At 39.6% G+C, this 23,883-nt stretch overlaps 1 protein-coding gene across 2 annotated transcripts in view; it reads left to right on the top strand.

The window, feature by feature from the left end:
• The window catches only part of LOC144943787 (actin nucleation-promoting factor WASL-like), a 42,709-nt gene that overhangs the window by 3,398 nt on the left and 15,428 nt on the right, over positions 1-23,883 (top strand). Inside the window, exons 2-5 of one of the 2 annotated variants that reach the window (XM_078871621.1) lie at positions 10,792-10,923; positions 18,732-18,821; positions 21,166-21,262; positions 22,345-22,395. In XM_078871621.1, the coding sequence (XP_078727747.1) occupies positions 10,792-10,923; positions 18,732-18,821; positions 21,166-21,262; positions 22,345-22,395 (370 nt within the window). The remainder of the gene's footprint in view (positions 1-10,791; positions 10,924-18,731; positions 18,822-21,165; positions 21,263-22,344; positions 22,396-23,883) is intronic. The other variant, XM_078871622.1, reaches the window with a different exon arrangement.

Here is a 23,883-nt window from a genome sequence, read left to right as displayed (position 1 = left end):
TGAGTTCACTTATACAATCATCACAAACTTATCTGCCACACTTATCTCACTTATGCTCATGAGTAGGGCTTGCGTTTATGTAAAGTGTCAAATGTCAATTGAATCATATTGCTATCAAGTGCAAAATAAAACTTTGTAATCTCAGAAAACATGGCAACTTAGCCGTGAGTAATTCCTCTGACTATCGGGTGTACTCGTTCATCGACTCCTTTGCTGTGGCTGACCGCGTTTTGCCAGCGTGACACCATTGCTCACATGAGAATGCTGCTTTAGGGCAGGAATAACAAGCTGGACAAGTTCACAGTCACCTGTAAATTTGCCCAGCGTTAGGCGAAATGTGCGGTATCTGCGTCATGTAACAGCTTTTGTTTTAACATTTCATTTAATCATTTTTTACAACTAATGAAATAAAACATTGTGGAAAGATGATTCACCACATTGTGAAACAATCATCAATTTGTGAGTACCGCACTGGTTCTAAGGATTATATATATAGTACAGTTGATTCAGGCCTTGGAATAATTGTAAAATCCTTATTCAAGTCAGGTCAAATAGAGCCTCCTTTCTCGAATAACCATTGGGGTGGCAATGTTCAAATCGTTTGGTGCTAAGCAATGCAAACGGCAGGGGCCAGTTACTGCAAAGGACACGCACTTTTTAATCCCCACATTGGTACATATTTCATTTAATCCAGTTGGATGAGTAAAGTCAACCCCCTAGCCAGGTGTTGAACGCTACAACCTTCCAATTGTGTTTAACTACATTGTGTCTAACTACATTTCCAATCCACCTGATTGCATAAGTCTTAATTCACAGCCACTTTGGAATTGAATTACGTACAGTGTCTCATATGGTGGCTGCCTTTTTTCTGTAAAGTTTTCACATATCTGACGGTTCCAGCCCTGTAGTTTTAGCATTACACCTCCACGAGAAATACCAACAACATAGAATGTTTGTATGTGTGAATGTGTCCACCAGAGAGTAAGTTCCTGCAAGGTGCAGTTTTCTCAGAGCTGCTCAGGTGAACTATTATGAAAGAGTCTTCATATAGCTGTGACCGAAACATCCCCCATTGGCGAAATGTAAATCCACACATGCCATATGGTTTTCTTCGATAAGAGATAGAAACTTCAACTCAACAGTATGCATGTAGAACTGAAATTAAATAACCAAGTGACTTACAAAAAATAGTAGCTTAATTCTATTGCACATAAAAAGTAAACATTTCAAAAATATGGAGTTGTAAGTTTGTCAAGATATTGCAGAAAGGTAACTTCGCACTTTGTTGACTGCTTATTCAATTGTGAAATTTTGTGACTGTCAACCTTCACTCGGCTGAGTGGAGTGTCTTTTCCAGGAGATCGTATTCCTCTTACGCCTTTTCCAACCCCTTTGCTCTTTGTGGACTCACTGGATGAATACTTTTGGAACCCACAATGTCTTCAGCTGCTGTTGAATTGACCATGTCAGGGTCAATTTATAGGCATTATTTATTTGAAAGGCAGACCTCGGTTCCCATAGTTGGCTAGTGACAATGGAAAATATTGCCATTTAGATGATTATAATGTTCAAGTTTGGCGCTGCACTTATATAATGGCCTAATTTTGTGAATTATGTCACAAGTTACACCGAAGATCTTTAATAACTGAAAGTTAGGTTAAAAAAATATCACGACCAATGCTGTTGATTCCACCATGCCTCTCCCATCGCTTCCATTATTCTGATAGATCCAGTAGTTGTTGCACAATTGGGACCCAAGCTTCAAGGTCTGCTTTTGCAGTATTCTTCTATCCGGCTTTATCTGTTTCCTGTAGACCCAAGGCTTTGTTTAATTGAAAAAAATAAGGATCTTCCCACTCAAGCAAGCATAGGGCTATGCTCATCTCAATTGGTGTTTCTGAACCAGTGGTGAAAATTCCCCATTGCTTTGGTGGGGCCCAGTGTTACCATAGGTCAACCTTTTGGTAACTTTCTATGAAGTGATGGACAATTTCACCAGAAGTCTTGCACTCAGCTGTAGCCAATAATATTTAATTGTTCAGATAACACTTAATATAAGTTAAACCGTGGTGTAAAGTGGCTTCAATCCCTTCCAGGTTGTTTAGATTATGTGGCGATTCACGTCATTACCAGTTCGCATTCCAAATAAAAATGGTGTCCGGTTTGCACTGTGTAACCTCAAATATGTCACGGTTTGCAGTAGCTGTTAAGGAATGTTTTTAATTGAACACTTTGTGCCAATATCACAAACAATTCTGCATGTTTTTTGGTATGGCTATTTTTGTTAGGTTTGATTTTTGTTAATACATACTTTCCAATTATAAGCATTTCCTTGATCATGGTATGTGTAAATAATATAGCTAGACACTTTACGTGACAAGGTTGCGAGTTGAAATGCTCTGTCTTCTCAGGCCATCATCACTTTTATGCTGATAAAATTAGTACATCTTTGTGGGAATTAAGAAGGGTCATCCATTTGAGACTGGCCCCTTTCATTAGCATAAAATAGCAATGTGATGGCACAGTCTCAGTTGGACCCAACCTTTGAAATTATGGCATTTATAATTCAGGGTCTGTGCTGCCAATGGAGATGAGCACTGCCTACAGATTGTTAGAGCATGGAGAACATCTTTAACATGTCCACAGGTGTGTGGGAGCGTGGATGGTTCATGATGGTATTGACAGTTGACTTGCCATAGCGTCTGCTTGTTGAGGCCTGTCAGGTACACAAGATACTGTCAGAAACATGAATTCAGATGTTCATCTGGTCACTGGCTTGGGGGGGGCATAGGACAGGTAACCTTAGAATATTCCATTGTTTAAAGACAAATTTGTTGAACGAAACTTTTACGTGTTTCCGCATACGTGGTGCATGTAACCTTGGTGATTGTGCAAACTTTCTGCGTACTTGTGAAATAGGTCTAGCAGTGTGCGTCTAGAGCACAGGAGTTGTTTCTCAGGTGTTTGTTCCTTTTTCCTCTTCTGATTCAGAACTTCGACTGAGTGGTTATCACCTACATACAGTTTCTGATGCAGCATTTTTTGTTTCTCAATGGCAGGCAATTTAAAATAGTTAGTAAATAGCAGCACGAGTTTGAAAAGGCTGTTTGTTGCCGTTATAACTGACTATAATGCACCTTGTTTGTTTTAAAGGTCGTGATGACAGTAATGAAAGGGAGAATCTCATCGTTTTTACCAGTGCACAATGGCTAACTGTAGATTTTCTGAATATTATGAGACATAGGCACAATTTTTATCATTTACAGGAAAGTATGCGAATATCGTTGAAGTGAGTAGATATTTAAGGAAACACAATGTCTCTTGGTATTTTGGTTAATTGGCCCTTTGTCTCGTGAGGGATTCAAATTCAAAATGTCATTATCAATGCATATTTTTATTATCCACTGTTGTTATACTTTCTCTAAGTTATTGTCATTCACATCAAGGGATCCTGCATGCAACCAGATTTTCATAATTCTCTACACTGCCTGTAACAAAAAAACATTGTTATTACAAAATGACAGATAATTTAGATAGTTAATACGCTAATAGCAATTGTTTCTATAGCTTTATTTTTAAATCCTTTATATTAAGTTCGCTTGCTTGCTTGCGCGCTTACGACCGTGCAAATCTTTCGGTCGTTTTTTAACCCACTTCCCGTGATCCAATCGAGCTGACATTTTGCACACAGACTCGTTGTGCGTGACAATTTATTTTCGTGAAAATTTTTTTCCAAAATGTTACACTTTTTAGGAAAAAATAAATTATATTTAATTACCAATTGCTTAATGGTGGCAGGCAATCATCTAACCCATAGGTGGCAGCCATCTCAAGCCAGAGGACGAGAGGACTCTAGCCGCCATGCATATAAAGGATTTATAGTGAAAAACTTTGTTTTTACGGGTTAATTTTTTACATTTACACTTGCAGATCCCTGTTATTGATTATGTACCATTATAATTTGCCTAGCACCATTCTACCAGTATTTCACTTAGTATTATACAGCTATATGTCAGTGTATACAATATATTGCGTTTTTAGTTATTACCGAGCCTTTTCGGTTTGTAATACCTGTACTAAACTAAATATATGGTGTAGAAATGTTTTGCTCCTTTGCAAAATTTCACGCAAATACATTGTAAAGTCAGTTTAGGTGCATTATATAGCAATTACAATGATAATGCATGTACCCTTATACACACGTTTTCTCATTGAAAATACAGTGAGGGGAAAAAAGTATTTGATCCCCTGCTGATTTTGTACGTTTGCCCTCTGACAAAGAAATGATCAGTCTATAATTTGAATGGTAGGTTTATTTGAACAGTGAGAGACATAATAACAACAAAATCCAGAAAAACGCATGTGAAAAATGTTATAAATTGATTTGCATTTTAATGAGGGAAATAAGTATTTGACCCCTCTGCAAAACATGACTTAATACTTGGTGGCAAAACCCTTGTTGGCAATCACAGAGGTCAGACGTTTCTTGTAGTTGGCCACCAGGTTTGCACACATCTCAGGAGGGATTTTGTCCCACTCCTCTTTGCAGATCTTCTCCAAGTCATTAAGGTTTCGAGGCTGACGTTTGGCAACTCAAACCTTCAGCTCCCTCCACAGATCTTCTATGGGATTAAGGTCTGGAGACTGGCTAGGCCACTCCAGGACCTTAATGTGCTTCTTCTTGAGCCACTCCTTTGTTGCCTTGGCCGTGTGTTTTGGGTCATTGTCATGCTGGAATACCCATCCACGACCCATTTTCAATGCCCTGGCTGAGGGAAGGAGGTTTTCACCCAAGATTTGACGGTACATGGCCCCGTCCATCGTCCCTTTGATGCGGTGAAGTTGTCCTGTCCCCTTAGCAGAAAAACACCCCCAAAGCATAATGTTTCCACCTCCATGTTTGACGGTGGGGATGGTGTTCTTGGGGTCATAGGCAGCATTCCTCCTCCTCCAAACACGGCGAGTTGAGTTGATGCCAAAGAGCTCCATTTTGGTCTCATCTGACCACAACACTTTCACCCAGTTGTCCTCTGAATCATTCAGATGTTCATTGGCAAACTTCAGATGGGCATGTATATGTGCTTTTTTGAGCAGGGGGACCTTGCGGGCGCTGCAGGAATTCAGTCCTTCACAGCGTAGTGTGTTACCAACTGTTTTCTTGGTGACTATAGTCCCAGCTGCCTTGAGATCATTGACAAGATACTCCCGTGTAGTTCTGGGCTGATTCCTCACCGTTCTCATGATCATTGCAACTCCACGAGGTGAGATCTTGCATGGAGCCCCAGGCCGAGGGAGATTGACAGTTCTTTTGTGTTTCTTCCATTTGCGAATAATCACACCAACTGTTGTCACCTTCTCACCAAGCTGCTTGGCGATGGTCTTATAGCGTATTCCGGCCTTGTGTAGGTCTACAATCTTGTCCCTGACATCTTTGGAGAGCTCTTTGGTGTTGGCCATGGTGGAGAGTTTGGAATCTGATTGATTGATTCTGTGAACAGGTGCCTTTTATACAGGTAACGAGCTGATATTAGGAGCACACTCTTAAAGGGAGTGCTCCTAATCTCAGCTTGTTACCTGTATAAAAGACACCTGGGAGCCAGAAATCTGTCTGATTGAGAGGGGGTCAAATACTTACTTCCCTCATTACATTGTAAATCAATTTATAACATTTTTGACATGCGTTTTTCTGAATTTTGTTGTTGTTATTCTGTCTCTCACTGTTCAAATAAACCTACCATTAAAATTATAGACTGATCATTTCTTTGTCAGTGGGCAAACGTACAAAATCAGCAGGGGATCAAATACTTTTTTCCCTCACTGTAGGTAAATTTCAAAATATCACTGTCCTGGTCACAAAAGTAAAGTTTTTGGGGAATAATAGCCATTTTCTGTACTTTTGAGGCATAAGCAATTAGGAAATAACACTTACTACCCAGGAAAAAAAATATGTTTTTGTTACAGTGTCATGATTGAATTTATCGACCATGTTGGATTATGGCAACATTGCTGTATTACAATAGCTATAACTTGTTGTGTTTAAAACGTATTATAAGGTAACATAACTTTTCAATGAAATAGCATCAGAAGTTAGAACATCCAATTGATATTTATTTTGTTTTGGAGACCCTTACATGTAGGAAAATACATGAGGAATACTAGGGGTTTAAAATTGGAATTACAATGATTTTAAACTGCAGCAGTTTTAAATAAAACCTGACAGGTTCAATCCATGATCAACAACGTTACCAGGGAGGGGCAATCCTTCCTACTTGGCATATAAAAGCCTTACTGCTATCATCATTTTTGTAATTTAGCATTAGAGCTGCAATTAACTGTTTCCAATTAAGAACAGGCATAGGTGCTCAGTAATGATACCTAATAATGGACCATCCAGCTGGTGAGGAGGGTACTGTGTGATAGGTCACTCAAATCAAAATTGTAAAGTCATGACTTAATTTTACTGTTGGCGCTGGACTCAGCTTATCATCCCCCTGGGATCAATAAAATAATAACACGATTACCACTTGAGTGAACACTGAGTAGAGAGAGCGGCCTCTCTTAGTCCGTACACTTTCACCCTTGAGCAACTTGCTTTGAACCCCCATTCACCTATTGTCAAATATTGATTTTCGTCCGATAATAAGTTAACTTACCAATGTTTCCTGTTTCCGGTTGCCAAGAATGGAGCAAATCATCCAAACGATGTGTTTGGCCAATTTAAAATTTCGTGTGCCCTTTTTTCTTTACATAAGAGTGGAATTTGTCATTCTCTTTGCTCTGGTGTTGCTTGTAAGTTAATGCACAGTTTTCCCACTACTAGTGCAGATTTACCATTGCCTATAGAACCTTCATTACAGAGGGTGGATGCAAAAGAAGATGAGGCAAAATGTTAATTATGTCCGAATAGAGCAGTTCCATAATAATTTACTACGCGTACTGTGATGATGAATACTAATCATCCTTGGCCGGTCTAGTTTCACTTGTGGTTGCACTTGACATAACCTGAAGCTAACCTCAAGCATGTTGTGTGTAACAAGCACACCTGGTTTGAATTACGATTTCTCACTCTGCACTGAGGTTTGGTGGTTGAGAGACATGTACAGTACTTACCATCCTGCCTGTGCTGTGTGCAGTACTGTATACCTTTTAAAGTGTATCCTATCGGATTTTGTTATCCATCTACTAACGTCCTAAATATAATTTACCTTATGTCCGTGATCTCAAATTGGATTATTTGCCAATCATATTCAATCATTCATTATCAAATTCTGCCAAAACTTAATTTCTTTGGGAATTTCAGCAAGACACTATGCATATATTCTCTTACAGCAATTGAGCCAGAGTAATTGTTCTTTGAAACTATTGCAAACAATAACACTTATAAATGTAAACAAAAACAGTATAAAATTGTGGCATCTGTGAAATTCAAGGTGTTACGAAATTCATGTTTATGCATTTAAAGTTTAAAAGGCTGCCCGTGCCTCCTGTGCGATATATACAATTGTGGAAGCTGCTTTCCTGTTGTTTTTAATAACCCACACAAGTTGTTTCATTGTGTAGACTGTACAAGGAGGATAGTGAACATGTGGATTTGCGGGAAGTGCCGCCCAGGTGGCAAACACCATGCTTTGTACACTTCAGTAGATTGTATTATTATTATACAAGACGCCATTGCTTTTATTTAACATGGGAGTTGAAGGTAAAGAAAATTATCTTATTTTGATTTCATACACATGAGACAAATTAATATTTAAATATTGCACGCGAAACAATGCACCCTCTTGATTCAATTAATGACCTGGAGTCATGGTCATTTGATTAAATAATTTGTTATTTTGGTCTTAGTTTCATGTGGTCTGGTTCTGTCTAGTTCTATCAACTTAAGTTATATTTGTTTATTTTATATCATAAATAGATTTTTACATTTATAATTCTATGCAGGTATCTGGAGCATTTGATATTGATTTTAATCGATGAGGCATAAAAAATGCATGTAATTTAGATAGGGTATATTGTTATCTGTACAGTATATGTAATGAGAAGCCATTGCTCCATTGCATATGTGCCCAGCTTATAGTGGTATGCTTTCCCCTAAGTGGATGAATTGTACTGTGTAATTATTCTTTGAGTTGCAGTGGTGTCTCTTGAATTGTTCAAGAAAGCATTAAAGGCGAAAACGTAATGTGCAGACTGCCATCTGCCACCTGCCACAATCCTGGAATGAAATCAAATGAATTTGAAGTGTTGGGCACGTTTAGTAGTGTAACGTGTTATCCGTTGGTACCCAATTAAATTAATTGTGTACGTGTCTGTACCTTTGTGTGCCTTCATGCATTTGCATAGATATTTACAGATTTGTATATATACTTTAAAGTTTTAAATAGTGTAATCCAACATGACATGTTTACCAGGAAAATTTGTAATATATATTTTTAAATACATTATAAAGGGCTTGTTGCGTCATGAAAATGATATAGAGTACAAGGGGGTACCCGATATACGTTAGGGACCGGAAAATTGCGAGTTATAACGAAACGATGTGTAACGGGGACTTCCCCCCATATGAATACATGTTAATGGGGGAGACAAGGGCACCGTAAGAGTGTAAACTTTGCCTCAGCGACGCAAAGCGGGGCAATTTCTCCTAAAGGAACAATGGAATAAGGTAGGGATGGGGATTGTAACTTGGGGAAATTTGTGTTTCATACCTGGAAACCAAAATATGTACTTTACATGTACATAAAACAGGTACTGTACTATACTGTACAACACAATGTACACATATAACTAAATCCGAGTTCAAGAACATTTAAACAACATTTATATTTCTCAAACGCTTAATTGAAAACCATTTTTACGTGCATTTCGAAGCAGCACCTGTGCACTTGAAAAGTTTTCCTTTTTTAAATAGAAAACGTATTTGGGACATTTTTTAAGCAATGGCTCAAACAAAAACTATTTTAGTGTAGAAAAAGCACGTCATTTTTAACAGCATTTTTTAAAGATTGTACCTTAACCTATGATTTATATGATCTTACCTTGAGGAGTGGATGAGTTAGTATGTACACAAGAGAATACGATGGGACTGAGAAGATGGTGGTGCATGTCAGAGTTGTACACCACACCCCCCCTCCCCGCTTTCAACCGAGTTCAACTGAGCGGAGTCGAAAATAATAATCGTCACTGGTGTTGGCCGTGAGTGGGTTCGTAGCTACGCACTCACGCACAATGTTTTTTAACTCGCCTCAGCGGAAACAAGTCAAAAGCGACGTATATGCAGGGAAATGTTATGTTGTGTTCCTCAAAAAATCGGCTACATGAGTGTGAAACAATGTACATCGAGATGACGTATGTTGGAGACTCCCTGTATGTTACTACGTGTGAAAAAATTGTCATCTGTAATACTATAGGTTGGTTTGACAGTTGAACATTGTTACTACAATTTGATGATGTGTTTATGCGATGAAAAATGGCTGGGATCGAGTTTTACACGACAGAACATTCTCAATTTAATTTGTTTTTAGGGTTCATTTGTGATATTTTGGGCAAATATATCCACTGACTCCACAACTTGGTCTGGATCTCATGAGCTGAAAAGCCTCAACCTGTTGACACTGCATGTGAATGAATCCTGAGCCAGGACCCCAATCCTTGGTAATGTGTAGAAACATATCCTAGTGGAGTGCCCACTCCTGCTCTGTTCAGCCATTCTGCCCTGGTGTTTAGGACCCTCAGGATATATAAATATATAAATGTGCCTGTCTGAATTGTAGGCCACATTGGCTTCCACCCAGGAAATCAGATGCCTGGTCTCATACATGAGATGGCTACTCTGGGATAACCCTGGCAATTCACTCTGAATCCTGCTATGGGGAGGAGGGCCAACAGCAGAACCAAGGCATGAGCCCTGATGGTCGCATGCTCCAGAGCCAGCATCTTTGTAAGTGCCGTGAGCGGTACCCTTTGTTGAGGTCCCCTGTGCGGGACCGACCCGAAGTGGAGGCTTGTGGTAAAGACATTCTTCCATCTCGGCCTTTCCACTGGGTACTTTTCTATTGCTGCAAATGCTATTTAGTGGCTTATACATTTCACCTTTTAGACTTGCAGCTATCCACATTGCAAATGGAAAGTAAAGTGTGTACTTTATTCTGCTCTACGTGTTTTCCAACCACAATGTTTCAACAGTCAAATAGAAATTTCAGCTGTGAAATTAGCATTTTCTATTTAACTTGTGATCTATCCTAGTACTGCATGCAAAATGTCTGATACGGTCACGCGACGTTCAAATGTCTACAGCTGTGGCTTAATGGCCTACATTTAATGTGTTATAATGGTGGTACATGGTTAGAGTAATTATTCTGAAACTTTCAGAATCCAAGGCCACTAGCCCAACGATATTTCAAAATAGAATAATGCTTTGTTTTTACTCGACTGCATTGTAGTCTCGACTAATTGTGGATATGCTCAAATTTAATACAAACACTGCTGAGGTCCTCACCAAACCATTGCAATCGCTCATGGTCCCGCGTCGTACAAATCCACCGAGCACCTGTACGCGAGCTGATTTCAACGCTCCATCTCTGAACATCTCTAGAATGCTTTCCAATCCTTGACCATTGGCTGCCATCCTTTCAAGTGTTTTATGCGCCTTTGTGATAGCATTGCCTTCTAAACATGGTAAAAATACCAAGTATATAAATAATTTTAGGTCTTGCATGCAGTGCAGTGTACTTTTGCATCACCTTTCCCTGTGTATGTGTGTGTGTGCGTTGTGTCCGTGTGCATCTGCAGAGCATGGCGACGGCGGTGGTGCAGGTCTTCTTTTCGGAGAATGGGGTGTGGCAGAAGAGGCACTGCGGGGTGGCCTGCTTTGTCAAAGACAACCCCAGGAGGTCCTATTTCATCCGTGTGTATGAAATGAGGGTGAGTACTTGTCATTTTGGTGGTCTAGGTGTCTCTTGCAAATTAGACTATTCTGGTCTCTTGAGTTCTGTATGTGATGTGATAAAATTAGCACACCCCCCACAAGTGAACACCTATTTAAGGCCCAGGATTGGAAGTAACTTTCACTACAGGAGTTTAATGCTACAAATAGTTTATTGATGTTTGTAAGTACCAGGGGAATATCGTGCCTAATTATAAAATTTTGTCGATAGCTCTTCAACATACCGGTGTGTTGAAGCAATACAAATGTACATATTTGTACAAGTGGCAACTTGATTTATTTGGCTGTGTCGGGTGGAGAAGAGTGTACAGTACATTGGCATTGTGCTTGCGCAATGTTCCCCAAAAATGTATTATGAATGATAACATTGGTCGTGAAAGCTTACGTGTTAAATTTGCTTTAAAAAAATCTGATTTAAATTTAACTTGATTTGAAGCTTTCGTGACTGCAGGAATTACTCTTTGGTTCTTTCGGTAAAGTTACGTAGAAAGAAAAGAAATTAAATAATAGAATATAACGTTTCGATTGCAACAAGCAATCGTCATCAGGTAGAAAACAAACCTAGTAAACTTAGAAATATAATGCAATACAACACAGTCTATATGTGTGTCTCTCTGTGTGTCTGTGTTGTCTCTCTCTGCTTGTGTGTCTCCGTGTCTGTGTTTTGTCTCTCTCAAATTTAGCAATCGTTGGTAGAACGTAATCAACCAGGTAGGGTGTTGACTGTTGTGTTAGCCGACTCTCTGTGTTGTATTGCATTACAGTTCCAAGTTTACTAGGTTTGTTTTCTACCTCATGACGAATGCGTGTGTTGCAATCGAAACGTCGTATTCTATTATTTAATTTATTACATTTAACTCTTTCCAAGAACCCATTTCTTTTTATTCACTGCAGGAAATTCCCTTCCTGCACATCTTGCTCTTTCATCTGAACCTGCTTCTGGAATACGGGGTGACATTTTATGCATATTGATGTGTAGCTCGTTAAAACTAGCTATTCATAACATTCATTTCAGGCATTCATGCCGAGTCTTTGATTATTTAGTCTTAGCCTCCAATTGCTTGTTATTTGTCTGGTTTGTATATGGTATGAGCATCATTTTATAAAACGAGCAGAGCTCAAAGTCTGAATTAATGACTCCATAATTAAACATCACACTTAACATAAAGCAGTTGCACTGGCATAGCACTGTGTTCTGTTGTTTGCCTGCATCAAAGATGAAATTTTCAGGTGTGAATTTTACACAGTAAAATTGTTTACTTCCCCAATGTAAATACTTATATCCAAGTGGTGCTTTGGTTAGATTTCAATGTTTCAAATTCAAAACCTGGTTTAGTCAACCCAGCAAGTTTATAAAATCAGTACCACGTTTTGAGAACTCAACCGAGTTGTGGCACTGTTCTGGACCAGCACTAAAGATGACATTTCATATCTGTTTATTTAAATATTATGTGGATCACGTTGTTAGTCCCAGACCATATTAAACGTTCCATTTGGAAAAAGTTAAATATATGTACTTGGTTCTTTGAAGGAGCAAGAAAATCAATTGGTTCATTCCCATAAGTTGTGTGGCTTACCTTATTCCAGAAGTGACTTATAATTAACAGCCACGACTGTCATTCCTTACTCTGTGCCATTTGTATTTATATTGGTAATCATTAGAGCTGTCTTTAATTGTATAGATATCATCCCATGCAGATTATTTAATCTTATAAATGCATCGCTGCATTCTAAATGCATTCATTTTTACATAAAATTGGCATATACATTTTTGTATGTCCAGTAGGTCACATTTCCTTGGAAGGAAATATGTATTTGCTTCTGGATTTTCAAACGTAAAAAATGTCACCAAAATAGTGAATTGGAAACCAAGTAATGGTTACCCAACCTTAAAATCATGATGCAAAAAGTCTTATGTTATATAAGTCTAGTACTTAAAACATGCTCTCACCTACTTGAGTAAATGGGTTGGATTGAAACAATGATTGCAAAAGGCTAAATAAGAACTCATAGGCCATTCAGGAATGTGGCTTTCAGCCTGACAAGGAAGAGAAAACTAACACACCTTAACTTATGGGCGTTCAGAGTGCTACAAGTGTCGGTACATGCTTGTAGCATTCAACCGTTCATACCCACAAAGCAATACCAGACTTGTTCTGCAACTGCATATTTATCCGCATGCCCTGAGGTTTAACCAACTGCACTTTACGGGTGTCTAATTAGCCATGGATGTTTCTATGCCTTTGTGGTTTTTTCTTTTGAGCCTTAAGTAGTAGCTTTTGATAAGCTCTTCAGTCAGGCAATGCAGTCTCCGCATTGCGCAACTGAGACTGCAACATCCATGATTAGGACTAGTCTGCTAAAATGTCTTGCCACTTGTGATTTTCCACTTCATTCCACTCCCCTACTATACTGGTGCACATCCGATCATTTGTAATTTAGTAGTACAATAAAGTTGCTTTAATGTTATATTATCTGTAGCTCTAATATAATTTCTCCCATTGGAAGAATTTAAAATCGTAAAACTCTGTGCCCCTGGGTAGTTGGAGAGCTCTTGCTCATAAATACGAGGCAACATAAAAACATTTGTCTGCTGATGAGATTGAGGGCCAGCACTTGTGCAGTGTGTAAAGTGCTGTTGAAAAATATAGAAACGGAATTTGCTGATGGACCAACATGTTATTATATTTTTATTCTTAGGTTTTTTCGGTAAAGTCACGTAGGTAAAATTTTTAAAATTAAATTAATAAAGATTCCTATTTGAAACCTGATTCCCACCACCACCCATCTCAAAATAATTATCTCATCAAAACGCTATACCACAGAGCTCATGGCATTTCTGACCAACACCACCTGGCAAGTGAATTAAGACATGTATATCGGGCCCTCAGGATGAACGGATACTCTGACCGCACCATCCGCCAAGCTGTTTCTCCCACCACACAGAAACAGCCACATGAAACTATGATCAAAACTATCACGTTACCATACATAGCAGGCGTGACCAAAAAGATCTCCAAAATTCTAAACAAACATAAGATCCAAGTCCGATTCAGTACAGTACATAAAATCCGTGATCTAATTCCAACTGTGAAAGATGTCATTCCTGACTTGGAGTCTACAAACTGAGTTGCAGTTGCGGTGATTGCTACATTGGAGAAACGAAACGTCATATCTCTGATCGTGTCCGCGAGCACAAGTCAGATCTGAAACACGGCAAAACTGATTCTTCCGCCGTTGCCGATCATTGCTACAATGCTGTGGGCTCTCATGAAATTGTCTTTTCCGAGACCAAGGTGCTCTGCAAACCTCCTGGCTACCATCAAAGGTTTGTACACGAAGCCATCCAAATATACAAACACAGACATAATTTCAACCATGATGATGGGTACAAACTTAGTAATCATTGGAAAGATGTTATTAACCATGCTAAAAATATTTAACTACACATATTTGGACCATCTTATTTTACAGGCACTATTCTTCATTTACCGTATAGTTTCTTCTTTTTTCACACACTGGTTTTCTTACTTTAAGTTTTACCACACATTTGGCAAATCTAGAATTAATCCCAGCAACGTAGCAAAGTGCTGTTTCATCTACATAACAAAGGCTCAGTCCCATTCACAGCAGCCGCACCTTTACATCAGCCGCACCTTAACAACTCTTAGAACCTCCCAGTTCAACCAGTCTACACAACCAAGACTCATTCCTAGCAGCGGTTTCAGCCGCACCACCTCTACATAACAAAAGGCTCAGTCCCATTTACACGCACCTTTACATCAGCCGCACCTTAACAACTCTTGGAACCTCACGAGTTCAACCAGTCTACACAACAAAGACTCATTCCTAGCAGCGGTTTCAGCCGCACCACCTCTACATAACAAAAGGCTCAGTCCCATTTACACGCACCTTTACATCAGCCGCACCTTAACAACTCTTGGAACCTCCGAGTTCAACCAGTCTACACAACAAAGGCTCATTCCTAGCAGCGTGCTTCAGCCGCACCGAACCTCACAATAATAATATCCAGGGGCCTACCTTGGCTCCTTCCACCCTCAACCAGTATATATACAAGGACTGTTTTCTTGGAATTTCTCTTACTTGATACAGCTATCGTGCTGTGACGGTTCCACCTGAAGACGGAAGCTTGTGTTGCCGCCGAAACGTTGTGATTTTTTATTTTATTTTTATTTTTTATTAATTTTAATTTTTTACCTACGTGACTTTACCGAAAAAACCTAAGAATATGAATCCTTGCAGTCGCGAAAGCTTCAAATCTAGAATGTTATTATATTCCTACTTGATGGACATTTATATTTTTAAATCCTTTATATTAAGTTCGCTTGCTTGCTTGCTTGCGTGCTTGCTTGCTTGCTTACGACCGTGCAAATTTTTCGGTCGTTTTTTAACCCACTTCCCGTGATCCAATCGAGCTGACATTTTCCACAGAGACTCGTTGTGCGAGACAATTAATGTTCGTGAAAAAAAAATTACACTTTTTAGGCAAAAAATTGTTATTTTACATTTATTCAAATAGAACTCATTCATGGCTTTGGCTGAACGTCACAGTGTAGGAGCCCAGAGCGTGACACCTCCACAGGCCGTGGCAGAGTAGCGCAGTGGGTAGCGCCCTTGCTTCCCATGCCAAAGGTCGCGGGATCGATCCCCGCGTTCTCCACAGGCGAATCTATTTTTAAATCCTTTATATTAAGTTTACTTGCTTGCTTAGGACCGTGCAAAATTTTACACTGTTTAGGGAAAACAAATTAAATATTTAATTACCAATTGCTTAATACTGGCAGACAATCATCTGACCCATAGGTGGCAGCCATCTCAAGCCAGAGGACGAGAAGATTCTAGCCGCCACGCATATAAAGGATTTATAGTGAAAAACTTTGTTTTTACGGGTTTACTTGTTATTATTTCATAAACTGAAGTCTACCACGACAGCACAACACATTTTGTAGCAATAATCGCCATCGCCAATTTTTACATCTCCAAACACTAACGTAACTGTCGGACTCGCTGCAGTGATGCTGTAATACAAAGTACGGCAGTCACCCCACAGTAATTTTAAAGGATTGTTTTCCTTTACAACAAATCTTCAAACTCACTGTGGACCACCTGGTCCACGGAGTTTACAACAAGAGCCCTGTATTTTTTGTTTCTCAAACCAAACTAGAATTAACCAGTGTACTTTCTGTAGCAATGGCATGTTTAATTAACCAGTGTGCTTTGTGCAGCAATGGCATGTCTTATGTCAATTGTATGGAAACCGTATTTTTTAATGTACTAAGAAACCTTATTGAGCAATTTCAGGTAACCTAGTTAAAGGTCGTTTTTTCCAAAACATTGGGCAATTTCTCTTTGTCCAGTAGTGTTTAACTCCATTGTGTAATGATTTCATAAATGTTATGCATCCTGTGTGCTTGTGTGTGCCTCGTATATTTGACTTAAACAGTCCGTTTATCAAGCTTTTGTATAGCTGTCTGCACCTACCGCTTGGTACATTTGCATAGTGGTCCAATGAAAACGTCGCTACAAAATTTACATTTGTCATGCGTATCCTATTGTGTTCTATAATATTTGGGGATTGAGTGTAGGTACCTTAATGGCAAGATAGTGTAAGGAATTACAATTTATAAAAAATGTTACAGAAAAGCATTTTTTTAAAGTTTGTATTAGGAGCTTGATGTTGATGGGGGCAGGGGTGCAGGATGGATGAGGGTGACTTACCCAGACAGGCATTGGAGTCGCACTACAAGGTCTGCGAGCAATGGGAAGACCTGAATTCATGGAACAGTGCTGTGAGGGTCGACCTAGGAGGGTGGATGTGAACTGCAACAGCTGCAGGGCCTGTTAGAGTTGAGAGCTGGGGAGGTTTGGTGACCCGGGTGCTGCTGCAAGGTCCACTTTCTGCCCCGCCTCCTCCCCCCCCTTCTCTTTCCCCCCCCCCTACTACCGAGGCCTATATAACCTCGTGCCACGGCAAATCTATCGCCTACTTCAGCAGTTGTGATCTATTATTTTTCTACCTACGGGACTTTACCGAAAGAACCAAAGATTAAGGTTTGGTGGCTGCAACTCATTGGCCATGGTGAACTCTTTATTTTGATTTTCAGTAATATTTTTTCTTCCATTCCTAATTTCTCCAGTTAAATTATTCTTATTTCCCTGTACTCCCCATTTAGCACGGTTGGCTACATATGGTGTGAAAGAAGTACAATATATTTACACATTTCTTAACTGTCGTGACATACCTGTTATTAACAAATAGCTAATGATGTCATTTTTTCCCCCTTTTGATTGAGCAATATGTATTTGCCATGTTCTGTAATTTCAAAAAGTGCTCCTAATAAATGAAGAGACACCCTTCAAAAAGTTGTTTTTACCATGATAAATAAGTGGATAATATATCTCCATGTATTTGTTCCTCAACATTAAGAATATAATTATTTTTTACACTTTCCATCAACCACGTGGCCTTCTGAGAGTGCATAATTTTAGTAATATTGGTACAATGCAAGCTGTGGACCGGTGTCAACATACTGTGTCTCGCCTTGTGTGACTTTATTGTAATTTTCATACATTATTAGAAGGCCTAGCAGTGTGGCATGTTCTAATCACACCCATCAAAAAAACCCACTTGTTTGCATTTTACAATCTCTTTGGTGATGCAAATTTAGACTTTCATTTTTATTATACACACTTAAAAAATAGTGGCCCCCAGGCAGCAGCAGGACCCACAGTAAATGGCAGCATGCATAAAGGTCTCTAGCAATGCTGTGAATGTAGAAGAACGCTCAGCAGCCCAGCTATGCTCGGAATGTAACTACCTCATTGAGACAACTGTCTTGTCTCCAAAACCGGCTTCTAAAGAATGTGTCAAGAATGTGTTGCATGCTTTAAGAGGAAGCTGTTCGTAGTGTATATGCCACCATGAGACCAGTTAATAATCTCTTGTTCACATGCTGATATTCGTTTACTTCTTGGGGCCAACGTTTCTCCTCCCTTATGGATGTCACAACACCTAATTTATGCATGCATTTTAAACAGTGCAGACATTGGTTGTACTTGCAGCTTATAAGTGGTTAACAGTTACACTAACTTGCAACCCTATATACAAAGCAGTAAGGAAGAACGCAGGTAGAATACATGAGTTAATAGGGATCAACTTGAGAGGGTCTATGAAAGGCTAACATTTTTGTATTGAGAGGGCTTATAAAATAGGGTCTACACTGGTAGATCTACGCTTATACTTCAGGTTAGTTATCTGGATTACAACACTTTTGCATTTATAAATTTACAAATAGATTACTGGTTGCTGTGGAGGTCGATAACATTTTCATCGCAGTCCCAAGGGGTCTAGTACTCTAAAAGTTGGCTGTAAATGGCAATAGCCTCTTACTTCCATATACAATCCATATAGGCTGCCACGGTGGCGAGATGTAAACTACCTCGCCTGGTATACAGGAGGTCGTATTATTGGAGTTTGCATGTTTCCCTGTGGTTGTGTGAATTTTTCTCTGGCTGCTATACATTACCACATGATAAACTACTTTGTTGAGCTATCATTTGTGGCCAGGTCGCTTCTTAAAAAGAGCTTAATAGCTCGTTGGTCCTTACCTGGTAAAAAAAATTGTTTTTTTAATATGCACTCTGGGAAATGCATTTTGCACCCTTTGCCAACACATTTTATTGTCCAGACTGTGTAGCACATATGTGACATATACGAACTTTCTGCATTGTGCAAAAACTGCGTGTCTGCTTCGTGTCTCTGCAGGACACAGGGCATCTGTGCTACGAGCAGGAACTCTACAATAAGTTTGAGTACAAGCTACCACGCCCTTTCTTCCACACCTTTCTTGGCGACGTAGGTGCAAAACTTGCTCGGTCAATGAGCGCCATCTTTACCCATAAAGTTAAACAGTTTAAATGTGTTCTCATTAAAGCAAATGTGGGAAACCGCACAGCTCTGAGCTAGTGGCCATAATTCCACGTTTTTATATTAGACAATTCATGTTGGCTTATTTACTGAAAAACACATAAAATAGCTGCAGAGCCTGAATATTATATTTTCCTTCAACTATTTGGTTTTTATTACCAACTGTACTTGTGGGGATAGTTCTGTCAAGAGGTACATTCAAGAAAGGCCTTCCATATTACTGATTGTTAGCAGAGCTGCATATCATGCCAGGGTGTGACTGGAAGTTGGATACTTGCACAGCTACAGTGAGGGAAAAACGTATTTGATCCCCTGCTGATTTTGTACGTTTGCCCACTGACAAAGAAATGATCAGTCTATAATTTTAATGGTAGGTTTATTTGAACAGCAAAATCCAGAAAAACGCATGTCAAAAATTTTATAAATTGATTTGCATTTTAATGAGGGAAATAAGTATTTGTCCCCCTCTCAATCAGAAAGATTTCTGGCTCCCAGGTGTCTTTTATACAAGTAATGAGCTGAGATTATGAGCACACTTAAAGGGAGTGCTCCTAATCTCAGCTTGTTACCTGTATAAAAGACCCCTGTTCACAGAAGCAATCAATCAATCAGATTCCAAACTCTCCACAATGGCCAAGACCAAAGAGCTCTCCAAGGATGTCAGGGACAAGATTGTAGACCTTCACAAGGCTGGAATGGGCTACAAGACCATCGCCAAGCAGCTTGGTGAGAAGGTGACAACAGTTGGTGCGATTATTCTCAAATGGAAGAAACAAAAGAACTGTCAATCTCCCTCGGCCTGGGGCTCCATGCACGATCTCACCTCGTGGCGTTGCAATGATCATGAGAACGGTGAGGAATCGGCCCAGAACTACACGGGAGGATCTTGTCTATGATTTCAAGGCAGCTGGGACCATAGTCACCAAGAAAACAGTTTAACACATTATGCCGTGAAGGACTGAAATCCTGCACGCCCGCAAGGTCCCCCTGCTCAAGAAAGCACATGTACATGCCGGTCTGAAGTTTGCCAATGAACATCTGAATGATTCAGAGGACAACTGGGTGAAAGTGTTGTGGTCAGATGAGACCAAAATGGAGCTCTTTAGCATCAACTCAACTCGCCGTATTTGGAGGAGGAGGAATGCTGCCTATGTCCCCAAGAACACCATCCCCACCGTCAAACATGGAGGTGGAAACATTATGGTTTGGGGGTGTTTTCTGCTAAGGGGACAGGACAACTTCACCATATCAAAGGGACGATGGACGGGGCCATGTACCATCAAATCTTGGGTGAGAACCTCCTTCCCTCAGCCAGGGCATTGAAAATGGGTCGTGGATGGGTATTCCAGCATGACAATGACCCAAAACACACGGCCAAGGCAACAAAGGAGTGGCTCAAGAAGAAGCACATTAACGTCCTGGAGTGGCCTAGCCAGTCTCCAGACCTTAATCCCATAGAAAATCTTTGGAGGGAGCTGAAGGTTCGAGTTGCCAAACGTCAGCCTCGAAACCTGAATGACTTGGAGAAGATCTGCAAAGAGGATTGGGACAATCCCTCCTGAGATGTGTGCAAACCTGGTGGCCAACTACAAGAAACGTCTGACCTCTGTGATTGCCAACAAGGGTTTTGCCACCAAGTACTAAGTCATGTTTTGCAGAGGGGTCAAATACTTATTCCCTCATAAAAATGCAAATCAATTCCTAAAAATTTTGACATGCGTTTTTCTGGATTTTGTTGTTGTTATTCTGTCTCTCACTGTTCAAATAAACCTACCATTAAAATTATAGACTGATCATTTCTTTGTCAGTGGGAGTTGCTTGAAAGTGCCATTCTTACCCAACAGCCAGTTCTTCATCATAATGCAGGGTTTTCTCATGACAAACCTTACAAATTGGCTGTGTCGGATGGTGGCGGGTAAAACGACACAGTTATATATTTATGCGATCTCACCCAAAAAAAACCTGTATGGATGATATTGGTCGCAAAAGCCTACGTGTTAAACAGTTCTTCACCACATTTCAATAATTCAGCAATGAATTTTTATCTCTCAAAGGTAAACTACCAATATTTGTAAATACAGAAATGCATTTTTACAAGACGAATTGTTTGAGCTCTTGTTGGTGATTCGGCTAAGATCTCCATCTTGATACACTTGAAAATCTAGTTTAACTGTGCACGGTTGCCTGGGTTTGAATCCAGGATCGGCGGTGCTGGCTCAATCATTTCACGCAGTATTACACCTCCAAAGCACTTGTCTATTTTCTCTATCAGAAATGCCAGGTGGGGCTTAACTTCTGCAACGAGAAGGAGGCAAAGACCTTCCGTGATGCCGTGGAGGATAAGCTTCGACTCAGGCACCAGAAGAGCGGTGAGTGCACTTTTGTTGTCAAGTTGGGGATGGAGGTGCTCATGTTGACAAGTCAGCGGTGGACGTTTACGTGGTCTGAGCAGATTAGAGTAGGTGGCACATAAAACATTGCAGACCGTGCCTTATTAAAAATAGTCATTGCTGCCATATAACATTTTATAAGCGAAACACTTTTCATTATTCTTGAGCTACTTGTTGACTCAAGTGCAAGCTAAATGTGTTCTGAATGACGTAACGGGGTGTAAATGAGTGAAATGGCTGGCATCTGTAATAGCACTATGGGGGGGATATGAGAGACTGATAAAAAATTACAATGATGTAACTGCAGATACAGATCAAAGAGGCTGGGGAAAAAATCACACTTTCAGACATTACATTTTATGTGCCTAAAGTCGTTTTTATGATGGACCACATAAGTGGGCTTAATAAAGACAATACATCGCTTTAAGGGATGATGGTCAATGGTCAAGGCTGCTGATGGAATAGTAGCCAAAGCAGAAATGACTCCCTCAAGGATTATCACCATGGACATGGAGTAATGTGAAACGATAATGCCCAGGCATGAGATGGATGGTAGTAGCATCATCGAAAGACCACGTGGAATGGTATTGGCCTGGGAATGCTTTCATTCAGCAGTGGATATTTCTGAGCTGATGATGGCCTCACACTTGTTAATATTGCCCTGATATTAAGTGCATGAATATAGACGCAGTAACCAACCTTACTTATTCAATCTAAGCCCTGTGCAGCTTAAATGGAGGTGTTGTACCTGATTGTAAATCAAATGCTACTTCATTTCATATCAAAGGCACAAAACAATAATGCAATAAAATACAATGCGGGAATATAGATGAGTTAAAAATAAAAATGTGCAAGCTCACTGTATGAAAAAAATTTCTGTTGATAAAAATTACTTGCTCAAATTATTAAATGACCTTCCATTACTCAATGTGAATATATCATATTACTGTTTTTTGTGACTAAAGACAATGAAAATAATCATTGCTGAGATTTTTTGCATTGATTTTTTTTCATTTGCTTGTGTACAGTATATATTACTTTCATGTTATTGTTTTAAATAGAACGAAAACGTAATGACCCAACGCCACCTATTTCACGGCGTGACTCCACAGGTAAGCCTGGTAATGGGTTTAAGTGGTGCGTCTTCTCTACGATTGCCTTGATCTTTGCTAAGATTAGCCAAACATGTGGATTCTTTACTCATCCATCCCTCGAAGTTGGCTGTATCACTTGGGTAGCTAATACCCACATTAGAATGAGCCAGCACCGTTTTTAATGCCAGACAGTAAAATGGAATGATAGATTGATCCATTGATATCAGTATCGATTTATCATGTAATTAAGCATGCATTGAATCGAATATAAAATTAAAATAAATAAATGTTAATGTGAATGCAATGGGCTCAAGACCACTGCAACATTCACTACAATGTTATAAAAAACAGATGATTTGATTTAATTGTTGCTTTAAATTGCTGTAATTCATCTAATCACTAGGTGGAACGAATGGTGACATTATTGTTCCACCTCTATCAGACAGCCACCTTGAATTTTTTTTTTCACTTAATTTGGATTCGACCAACTCTGAGAGTGAAATATAAGTAGCACATGTCAGATGACTGACACATTAAACTGCTCTAATGGAACACAGGAATGTGCTGGTTAAGTGTGACCTTTTGAAGAGAAGCCAGAAGACATTGTCGTGGTGTTTCTTCTGGCATCTTTCCTAATTAAGATGTTGCTCTGCTGCCAGTAAGAATTTCCCTGCCTTGTGTATTAGCTTCGATATTACAATTCGGAACATAATTAGTTGTGCATCCAGAAAAATAGTAAGATAAAAATATACATGCACATAAAAAATGTGCTCAGACACATTTGGCTAATCAGGGTGGAGTCTAAGGTAAAACATTTTTTTTCCTCGTGGAAAAATTATTAAGCAACTGCACTTTTTTTTTACTGTAACCATCTCTGCGTAAAAAATTGCATTGTCTAAGCGTATCGGCTTTCCCTGCCCCTTGGCCGTTTGCTCCGAGTCTGGCTCTTTGTACCCTTGCCCAAGGCCTTGCCATCACTGGACACCTGCGCATGCTTTCTGCATGTCTCCAGCATACCCGCGTTCTGAATGAGAGCTACACTTGCCCTTGCTATTGAAAAGGTCACCTGCATTATAGCTTAATTTTGGTCTTGCTCTGGATCATAATATAGTTTATAATTTCTGTAACCAAGTGGGTTTTGTAAACAGGACTTATTGGCATATGCTACACAACTGCTGATGTGTTCCCTTGACATTTTGTTATCTTGCTAATTGAGTATTCTTCGCCAAATTCAACGCGTCGCCAAATGCTCAAATGTGGGTTTGATGGTCCTTATCTCTGTTAGCACCTCTGAGCTCGTGATGGAAACTCCATATTCCTTTTAGTGGGGCCATTCCTGTCTATAGCACAACCACAATTGAGCTTCTATGAAGTGGAACTTGGTCAACTATGTATTTGAAGTCGAGTGGCCAGTTAATGTTAAACATTACCACATCTTATTATTGAACATGATGGCATTCTGTACCATCAGTGACACACGATGTGCTCTATTGATAATTATCAAAG

This window comes from Lampetra fluviatilis, chromosome 32 (assembly GCF_964198595.1).
Source record: "Lampetra fluviatilis chromosome 32, kcLamFluv1.1, whole genome shotgun sequence".
NCBI classification, from domain to species: Eukaryota; Metazoa; Chordata; class Hyperoartia; order Petromyzontiformes; family Petromyzontidae; genus Lampetra; species Lampetra fluviatilis.
The sequence above is the reverse complement of the archived record's forward strand: the minus strand, read 5'-3'. Positions and strand labels throughout refer to the sequence as shown.